At 39.4% G+C, this 11,100-nt stretch overlaps 1 protein-coding gene across 34 annotated transcripts in view; it reads right to left on the bottom strand.

Moving 5' to 3' along the window:
* The window catches only part of PTPRD (protein tyrosine phosphatase receptor type D), a 1,257,748-nt gene that overhangs the window by 126,025 nt on the left and 1,120,623 nt on the right, over nt 1–11,100 (bottom strand). For all 34 annotated transcript variants that reach the window (XM_054809724.1, XM_054809742.1, XM_054809753.1 and 31 more), the window contains 2 exons: nt 10,147–10,416; nt 8,852–9,433 (listed from right to left, as the gene is read on the bottom strand). In XM_054809724.1, the coding sequence (XP_054665699.1) occupies nt 8,852–9,433; nt 10,147–10,416 (852 nt within the window). The remainder of the gene's footprint in view (nt 1–8,851; nt 9,434–10,146; nt 10,417–11,100) is intronic.

The following is an 11,100-nucleotide window of genomic DNA, read 5'->3' on the forward strand; positions in this document are numbered from 1 at the left end:
TGATTCCAGTAGTCAAGAACATTCTCTGTTGTACTGTCTTGTGTAATGGTCACAGAAATTATCTAGACTAAATGCTACCCCATTTACTTCTGCAAATCTATGGCATATAATAAGGTTGACTGGGAAAAGACAGCAAAATATAACCCTGTCACTGGAATGACAATAATTTCGGCACCCAAGTTCTAAAACATTACTTTCAGTTAATAGTGCTGTTGATAAGGCATGTAACAGTCTTCCGCAGCATTTCTAGCTTTTCAAGGATAAAATGTGGCATGCCCTCATTTTTTAAGAAAAAAATATGAGATTCACTTCTTAGCATATACTGAGACCAGGTGTGACAAGTAGGATGTGACAATAATGATCGTTTCACAACAATTTTTTAGGGTAGGATTTTATTATAGCATTACAAGAGTGTTTCTTTTGTACAGTAAAAGACTTAACAACAGCATGGAGCAAACGGCAAAAATAATCTGTGATTGTAATTCTTATCTTCCCCAGACTTCTACAGAATGTCACTCTGAGGATAACACTGCCCTTGTGTATGATGGGGAAGGTTTGATATCTAACCTTTAAACAGATAACCTGTCAACATGAGGTGGATATTCAAGCTCCTGTATCAAGGTTGCAAGTCCTTACCATTCACTTATTTTTCTTCAGAAACAGGAAAAAAATAGAAAAGGAAAGGTGTAGAAGGATGTTGCCTATTTCTGAGATAATGAGTGAGGGTGAACATAAGAACAAGTCTCTTTAGGGGAAGAAAAAACTATACGAGTAACTAGCTATTTTTCTAAAAGATGCCTTGTGTAAAATGAGACCTCTTCCTGGGTACTGCAAAGAGCAAAAGGGAAAAGATCACAAAGCACAGGGAGCAATTACACGAAAAACCAACACAGTTTTTTTGACAGAAATGCTTCTAATTTTATCCTTTTAAAAATAAATGGATTTGAAATTAAGAGCAGAGAGTGGGATAACTGGATAATTCCTAACTTTGAAACGGATTCTGAAATACCACTAGATAAAACTTTAGCTTGGCAAATCCATAGCATAGTTGTATAAATGCATTTACTAGGTGAACATTACAACTTTTTAGGTTAGCTGCTTCAACACACTACTGAGTAACAACGACACAACAGCTGCAGATTTGCCTCCTGCTGAACACAACTTGAAGTAGATGTGGATACCCACTGCAGGCTTGCCAAAACTTACTAAGATCTGGAGTCTACATAGCTATTTGGAAGAGTTTATTTTGCTACAGCTTGTTCCAAATGTATCTCATGAAACTCAGGTGGGTACCTGGCTGTAGGCATTTTGTTTGCTTCATCTGACAGATAAAAACTGGTAAAACTGACTTGAGGAAAAAAAAATAATTGCTTTTATATATATTAAATGATAGGGAAGAAAATATTTTGGCAAAGTAACTGAGCAGTGTGGTTGGAGTTACAAAATCACCTTCGCCTGGTCATGGAAGGGTCAAAGAGCAGCTTACATTATCTGTGCCATGCTATCCATCTTGTGTTTGATATCTCTATCAGAGACCTGGAGGAGGGAAAGGAGGGCACACGTGCCAGGTTTGCAGACGACTTCAAGCTGGGGGCGACCAGTCAACATGCTCGAGGTCCAGGCTGCTGTTAAGAGGGAGATGGATGGGGGGAAGGAACAAGTTGATGGCTCCCCATGAAGTTCAGCAAGCCCTGTCCTGGGAAGGCAGAGCCCTGCAGGGATGTAGGCTGGGGCTGATGGGGCCAGGGAGCAGCTGTGGGGGACGGACTTGGGCCTGGTGGCCAGTGAGCTGAGCTGGGGCCAGCCATGTGCCCAGGCAGCAACGAGGTCCAGTGGTGCCTGGGGTGGTGTAAGCAGGGGATGGCCCTGAGAGCAGGGGAGGGCAGGGACTCTCCCCTCTGCTCAGTACCTGCCAGACCACATCTGGGTACTGCATCTGGTTTTGCATGCCAGCAAGATGGCTCTGAGCTGGGACCTTTGCCCTGCGAGGACAGGCTGTGGGACTGGGGCAGGTTCAGCAGGGAGAAGGGGCGGCTTTGGGGGCACCTGACAGCATCCCTGGCACCAATGGGAGGGATGGAGGAGACGCAGCTGGGCTCTTCACAGTGGTGCATGGCAGGAGGGCGAGAGGCAGCAGCACAAGCTGAAACATGAGAGGCTGAGGCTGGAGATAAGGAGAAGCCTTTTCCCCATAAGGATAGCCCAGCAGTGGAGCCAGCGCCCAGAGAGGTTGGACCATATCCAGCCTTGGGGGGTTTTTCACCTCAACTGGCTGAAGCCGTGAGCAGTCTGGTCTGACCCCACGGCTGAGCTTGCTCTGGGCAGGGGCTGGGGCTGGAGAACTCCCCAGATCACCCTGCCAGGCTGAATCATCTTGTGATACTATGATCTGTGCTTAGTGTATCGATACATGCGTTGTAGAACACAGCCAGGCAGTAATAGCAAATAACCAGTCAAGTGACCCACATGAAGGCTGGTACTATCTGTTATGATAAATATGGCAGCAGGCAGAGAATGAAGGGGTCTCTCTGCACACGTTAAGACCCTCATTCTCCAAGCATTCCTCTCAAAAAAACCCCTTTATGGTCTTAGGTCTGTAATTCTCTATTATTTTATAGGACACGTTGATGGTAAATTGGACTTTCCCAAACACCGTTTGTCAAAATAATATCTTACTGCAAAATCTAGTCTCCCCTCATATTTTACAACCACAGTTAGGCAACTCTGAAGCTGAAAACACCAACAGATGAAAGAGGTTACAGGGAAATCTGTATCACTCCAAACACACAGAGAAGATGGAGAAAAAGGAAAAGAAAAATGATAATAGAAACTAAACAAACTCTGGTAGGGAACCCAAGGCTTAAGCCAACAAAAAAGTACCAGATAAGAAAGTGGAAGAGTAACTTTTAAACTATTTAGGATTTCTGCCTAGGACAGACAACATCTGTTCAAAAAATTCTTCAGTGGCACATGGGAGCTAAGCCAAGCTGGAGGAGCTGACAGAAGGTACTGGTCTCCTTCAGAGATGGAAAAAGCCTCGGGAAACTGGAAAATCTAAGTAAGTGGACTACATACTGTTGCTGAAGTGGTTTTAATTACACAGATCAAATCTAACTTTCCATATTAGTGCTGTACATTCATCTCACTGATTGGGATCTTTTTGCATGAGCATTCTCTCAATGTTGTACTTTCTGTTTTGAGGTCAATGTGCTATACAAATGTACATTAAACTCGTAACTTCCCTGTGCACCGAGTATACCTCTTCTTATTTCTCGCTTGTAAGCATGACATAGGTAGTACACACATTGAAAACCATAATGCTGTGACAAAACAAACAACAAAGTCCAGAATCACTCTTTTCAAAACATCATACCAATTTCTACATCTTTGCTTGCCTAGACATCCACGTTTATTGCTGGATAACCAGAAACAAACACAGATTGCTGGACCATGTCCTGCATATGTGGTTCTATGTCTATCCCTGATTCAAGTGCCAGAACAGAATCATAAAATGGAATCTCAAATTGGAAAGGCACTTTAGTTCCCTACACAGCTCCTCCTACACCGTAACCACAAAACACTCCAGAGTTGTGCTGGATTTGCAAGGGATGCTGGAAAGAGAGGAGAGGCTCCAGGCTAGAAAAGGCCCCATGACATTGCTAGGCTGACGTGGTTTAGCCCCAGTTGGCACCTGAGCACCACGCCGCTGCTCGCTCACCCCTCCCCCAGCGGGATGGGGAGCAGAATGGAAAAACAAAGACAAAGCCTCGTGGGTTGGGGTAAGGACAGCTTACTGGGAGAGGGAAACAATCAACAACGGTACTGATAACACATACTCACAATGGGTGATAACAGCCATTTACCGATCACCGGATGCTCAGCCCATCCGGGAGCCATGCCAAACCTGCCGCTCCTCGACTAGCCACCTTTTATGGTGAGCATAACAGCACATGGCATGGAATAGCCCCCTGGCCAGCGTGGCTTACCTGTCCTGGCTCCTTGTGAAAATTAACTCTATCCTAGCCAGAACCAGGACATCCAGGACATCTAGGTATGAAACCCATACCTAGAGCAAAACTTAATCAGTTCAATTAGGAATTGGTTTTGCGAAGGACAATAGATTGATCAAGAGAATTTACAACCAGTTGGGAACTGAAAGGGACCAAGAGTTCCTCTTGCTCTGGAAGAAGCATGAAGCTCTACAAAGAAGCTCTGACAATTGAACAGTTAATGTGCTCTGGAGTTTTTGTTTTGTAAAACAATACTTGTACTTTTTGAAATATCAAATTCTTATGGAATATAATTTCAAATTAAAACAAGTAATGTACTAACTATATATGCATCCTGCTTTCCCTGTCTTTCTGCTACAACAGAAGTAACCTCTTCAAATGAATCTGAAGACAGCTGAGGCTTGCAGTTCTGCAGTATCAAACACAGAACCACAGTATTCAAAATAATTAACTACAATACATTTAAAATGCCCCAAAAGCATAGTACATTTTGTGAAAAATAACCAGAAACACATAAATCATTTTCTTAAAATAATATGTGTAACTGACATTGAGGGAGCCCACAGAATAAAATAAACATGTTGGTCAGTCTTAAAAACAGAGTCCACATAATCTTGTGTGAATGACTAGAGAACACATTGAAGAGACAAATTATTCTTCAGAGTAATTCTGTCTTGTGGCACTCTATTTCTACAGTGTTGCACTACAGTTGTCTTAAAATTATTTCAAGCTGCATTCTTCCTTACTTAAGTTCAGTGACAAAAGTAATGTATGCATATTTCCAGCACTCATCCACATATTTGCAAAAATTAGAATTCTGGACTAGAAAAAAATCAGATTAAAAAAAATAAAACACCTATATTCATACCCTATTTTGTGTTCTAACCAGATGAAAGAGAGGGAGATTAAAAGCTAGAAAAAGTGTGTGAGGGTAAGATCCTCAATATCGGTCTCATTGTGTTAGCATTTAAATGAAGTAAACAGAGTCTGGGGCACTTAACAAAAGTTAACTGTGCTTTGAGAGCAGAGGTGTTATTCAAAAGCCAAAATATTCTTTCCTATCTGACCAGAAAATGTTCTTTAAGGGGAATTTTGTCACTTAAAAACCATCCTGCACCCCACCTCAGCTCCAAGTTATTCTCCTTCCACCTGCTTCCTTGCATCCCAGTTGAGTTTCCAGCTGCATGCTCTCAACTCATCCCTTGCAGATGTCCATTTCTGTTAAATGCTTCACTAGGAGACTAGTACTGTGGAGTTTCAGAGACATGAGGTTTCCCCATTCATGTGTTCATGAAAAAATTTAAAAGGTCTGGCAAAGTAGCTAGCTTGCTACAACACAGAACTGTATTCCCTTGCTACAGACTCCCTTCCTCTGAATTTCTAATCTTCTTTTACAATAAGAACCCCAGAACCATTAAGTCATTTCCCTTAAGCTAATGCACCATTTATGTGCCCTGCAAGTCAGATACTTGACCTTCTCATTACTGTCCCTTTCCATATGTTGAAAAGATCAGCCTTTTATAACTGTACTAATCCGTAGTCTTCAAACCACTGCCAATACTTCGTTTAAAATTAACAATATGTTTTATATTGTAAGTTCTTGTTGAAAGAAGCATATGTTTACAGGTACACATGCATTTCCCAGAATATTTTCTCACTCTCTCTCTCTCCAGTAAGCCACTACCTATCAGACCTCACGTATCTCTCTCTCCCCTCTTTCTACCTAAACCAGAATAAAACCAGGATTCTCAGTAGCTCCTTCAGTAGCTAACCTCTCTTTGAACATTAAAAATCAAACTAAACCAAACCAAACCAAACCCCAGCCATTCTGTTTAAAGCTTTATAATCTTCCTGGTACACACAGATTCAAGTATGTTGCTCAGAGAGTATGTGTACTGCTGATCAGTTTAAGTAAAGAAAGTACAAGAAGATACATAAGAACTGTGTCCTGGGCAGCTAAATGGAGACAAACAAACATAGTTTTTGTTTTCTAGTGAAGTAAAGAAAAAAAGACAAGTATCACACTAAAGCTTAAACTGATAATTCCTCATTTTAAAACTCGGTGTTACTAAGTCGATTCACCTAAATAATATATGGGTCTTGGCTGCATCCTCAGCAGAATCAAATCCTTTGACTCAAAATGCAGAATAAGGACTTTCTTAGGTCCTTATTCAAAAGGCTCAGCTCTACAGCTGTTTTCTGATTATTTAATTTCTTGAATGGTATCTTTTTTACAGCAAAGAAAACACCGCTGAATACAACTGGGCAACAGGACAGGGATTTTCTTTAAAATGCTTAAGCAGAATACTGAAATGTAAAACTGAACATAAAACTTTTTTTTTTTTTAATGTTTGGTTGTCTGAAAAATGCTTCCTTCTCTTCCCCTCAAATTACATGTTCCTCATTAATAGTTTAATTAGAAACCTAATTTTCACCAGCAGCAGAATTGCAGCTGACCTGCAAAGTGAGAAGCCACTCATACAGCCATTTTAAAAGAACAATTCTGCTGTACTAAGAAAGCAAAGATTCTTGTAAACAGGCTTTTTGAAAACAAATTATTCTTTTTTTATAAGCTCTCCTCAAAGATCAAAATACACATAAGGGAGGAAAGCTTTGAAGAAAACTAAGCTAACATAGGCTGTAAATCACACCTGTCAATCAGATTTTGTTGTATACATACTCTAATTTCCCCAAAGTAAGCATAAGGGTTAAGCCACATATTTACAATAATAGGCATATTTGTTTCAAAAAAGGAAAAAAAAAATCAATCAAAATGTAGTCACCATCCCATTCCTATTTTTATTCTTTTACATGTGTTTCCATTAAATCCATTTCCGTTGTTTTTAAATGGCACTTTATAATTCAGTATATTTATTTGGATGACGTTCAGCTTGAGAGAGACTTAAACCAAAACAATCATATTCAGATTTAGATTACAGCAAATCTGGAAGAGAAGGGCAAGGAGGGCATTTTATTTTGCAGTGTTCACTGAAGAGAAGCTGCTGGATAGAAAGATGGGAGAATCTTAGCTTTTAAACATAACTTGAACTGGAGAACTGCGGTAGACTTCCTTAGCTATTTTTCTCTTTTATGACTTAAAATGTTCATATTTCAAGCACGAGTAACAGTGCTTAGAAATGCCTACTGTATGCCACATTTTTTGGTTTTCTTTTGCTTTTTAACATAGTCACAAATAAACAATGTCAAGTTAACCCTATTACCAAGTCGAAAATGTATTGAGAAGCCCTCCTGCATTGTTAACATAGTTGTAATTTCTTCAGATTGCAACAGTAACCGGAAACAGATGGGTACATTTAATGGCAAGTTCTATAAAGGTTTTAATACACAGAGCTTTACCGAAGTGACCTCAGCAAGTAATGTAACTTGGTCCGGTCCAGCTCAGCCTCAGTGCTCATTATTTCGATTGCATCATCCTTCTCTGGGAAGCCACTGACAAACTCTTGCTAATCTAAAAGGTTTATAGTTGTAAGCGAAAATGCAGATAAGGAGCTCATGAAACCTTCTTTAAAAGCTTTTTGCACATGGATTAAAAAGGAATTCAGATGTCATATAAATAAATATAAATATAAATATAAATATAAATATAAATGCTATTCCCTGAAAAAAGTTACAAGTGCCAAAATTAAACTATGGTCTACATATTTACGTTTGCATGTGCATATAGACAGATTTTAATGTACCAGTAGAAGGTCTGGGAAAGTCAATTTCGTAACTTCTCAGCTGAGATACTGCAAAAGGGAACACCTAGACCTTTGTGTAACACAACACTTTTAGAAAAGTTCCAAGACAATACCTCAATTTCTGGTCTTTTAGTAAAATGCAGAAGTAAAAAGTGGATGAAATGTAAGTGTCCTCAGTTACGCTTTAGAGATGCATTCTTTAAGAATTTGAGGGGTGCTAAATTCTTAAACAGGAAACTTTCCAGTACTAAAAAATTCAAGTAGTATTATACAATATTTCTGGGCAATCACTGACCTCCAGTAATACTTCACACAGCTTTCTCTAAACCCCTAGACAAAGGGAGTTTTTATTTCTTATTGCTATAATAAAACACTTTCTGGAATGTAGATCCACCAGAGCTTCTCACTCTTGATTTCATAAAAATTCTCTGCAATGTTTTTCACTATGCTTGCTTGTCCTTTGCTAATAAAACTAATTCATGGACCTAAACCTCCTGTACAGAAACAAAACAACCTAACTGCAAACATAAAACAAGAAAATGGTGACCTTGTGGTATGCACTTTGTAGGGGCAGGTTGGATTTGATTTATAAATCCAAAGGGTATCAAACTGTTTGCCTAAACCTACACAAAGTTTTGTTGTTTTTTTAATGTTTTCATGTTTTATGTGTTTTCAGAAGCTCACCAACTATTTGAACACACATGCATACACATACATTTTAAATTTTCAAAGGCAAGATTCACTAGAGTGATGTAGCATAAGGGAACCACACGTCACCTAAACAAAACCCACCAATGCAGGTAACTCCTCAAAGCAAGCTGTGAAGAACTACTTGACAAATACTTTTGCCAAATAGCAGCCATAACATTTGGCCACCTCCAGGAGGTCTCCCTGAGACTCCAGTTAAAATTCAGTTAAATTTCTTGAAAAAAGAAATGATAGTGTGAAGGGATAATTTCCACTCTTCAATGATAACTTGCACTGTGGAATTGAGAAAAGGTTATCTTCAAGAGCTGCCTGAATAAACTCACTATCCTTTAAAGCAAGTTTTTTTCAACATTTTAAACTCCGATTCTGTCTCTGCAAAATTTCTGCATGTATTTAATTTTTCTGCACAAATTCTGTTCACTGCTAGCTTACCTCCTGTTTGAGTGATGACTTGAATGTCACTAGAAAGTGGTCCATCCCCAACAGAAGTAAAAGCAAGAACCTTTACAGAGTATGTTTTCTGGGGTACCAGATTCCCGATAGTGGTAATATGGCTGTCAGCCACATTGTGCTTCATCCAGCTGTTGACGTGTTGAGTGGGGTCCATGGTGTAATAAACTCTGTAACCTTGTATTTGTCCATTAGGTTCCTCGGGTTCTTCCCACTGTACCAAAATGGTGGTAGAGCTCAACATACGGGCCTGCACATTGCGTGGTGCACTTGAAGGTGCTTGCTCTGAAGTCCTTGTTGACACAGGCTCGCTGGGTGGTCCTCGCCCAATGTTATTTACAGCAATGACACGAAATTCATACTCGGAATATGGGCTTAGGCCAGCCACACTATAGCGTGTTGTGGCCACCCCATCGATTTCTTTATATGGCTCCTCAGAGTTTTTGGGTTTGTGTTGGATTATGTAGTAAGAAACTGGCTCAGGGTTTCCAGAATCCCAAGTCAATGTTATGCTTGTTGCTGTGCTTTCTGTCACCACAGGTGTTCCAGGAGGTTTGGGTAAGGCTAAAGATAAATGCCAAAAAATACAGTTAGCACTGTGTAAGAGTAGACTTTAATTATTACAATAAGCAGATTAAAAACCAAACCAAACAACAACAACAACAACATAACAGGAAGATTGGAATGGAAAGAAGGTGTGATCTGTTCAGAGCAAGCTTTTTGCAATTATGATTTACTCCAGAAATCTGTCAGGAAAACTTCAACTTTTGTAGTATAAGGTTTATTTGGTATAAATTAATGATACTGACTTTCATAACAGATCCTGTAAACATATGCAGAAAAGGAATCTTATAGACAGATAGTGTATCATTACAGTTTAATTTTCAGCTATTTTTGGAACCTCTAGTTTCCAGTTACTCAGTGAACATGATACTTGGGACACCCAGCAACTCTAAAAATCAAATGACTGGTTCTTAAAGGCTCCTGCTGTTGACAAGTATATGCAAGATTACAAGGTCCATTATCTACTGGAGATGAAGGCTAGGAGCTAGACACAGGAGCATAATCAAACATTATGACTAACTTATTTGTTAGTATTAGTGCTGTCTGAATATGTATTTTGTCTTATGCCAGTGACTAGCTGGAACATTTAGCCTCTTGGATTTAAGAGGGTAAGATGCATTTAGTCCTTTCCAGAGCAATATATTTGCTGAGAATATGGCAATGAATGAAAGAAAAGACTAAACTATGTCCAAATATATGTGCTTAGGATATACCTTTGACAGTTATCTGTGCTATTGCTTCTATAACACCAAGGGTAGACATAGCAACACAAGTATAATTTGCAGACTGCCTGACATCATTAAGCTCCAGGACGTTCCTCCCTATCGGCATATCATCCTCAGGTGTCAAATCTTCTGCTCCTAGCATCCATTTCACATATGGCATTGGTGACCCCACCGCAACACATGTGATATTTACACTCCCGCCAGGCATGATCTCATGATTGGTAGGGGGGATAGAGAACCTCGGTGGGACCCGTCGAACTGGAACAAAACACAAAAAAAGGTAATAACATATACAGAAAAAGAAACTGAGTCCTGCATATAGACTACATGCAGTGTACAGACACAATTTAATGTTTTAACGTGTCATTCCTATCTGCCAGAAAATATGTATAAAAGAAATACAAGATTAAACAAGGATTTTGTCTGCACACAATGTCAATTATTGTATATTTACTCAAGTATATTACTAGGCACATTCATACAAAGGCTGATTCAGACCTATTAGGGCCCCACAGTTAACTAACTACATACTAACAATACACAAACACCATGCAAAAGATATACACACACACGCGCGCGCGCACACACACACGCGCACACATATATATATATGCATTTTATATGCCCATACATATATATATGCACAGAAGAAAACTGGAAGGTCAACAGCATGCTTGAGTTGATTACCAAAACCAACTTCAATGCTGCGTGCTTCCAGTTGATGTGGGAAAATGTGTTAGGCCACATTGTCACATCACAGTCCTGGAACACATTGCCTACAGTACATTGAAAGTGCAATTTCATTTGCTTTCAGACTCAAAGTAGATGCAGCCTCAAGACCTCACACTAACACTGAAACAAACATAGAAAAAATTTATAATTACACACAGATACAGATACAAATATATATATATATTAAAAAACATATATATATATATATAT

The sequence above is a fragment of the Grus americana genome, chromosome Z, assembly GCF_028858705.1.
Source record: "Grus americana isolate bGruAme1 chromosome Z, bGruAme1.mat, whole genome shotgun sequence".
NCBI lineage: Eukaryota > Metazoa > Chordata > Aves > Gruiformes > Gruidae > Grus > Grus americana.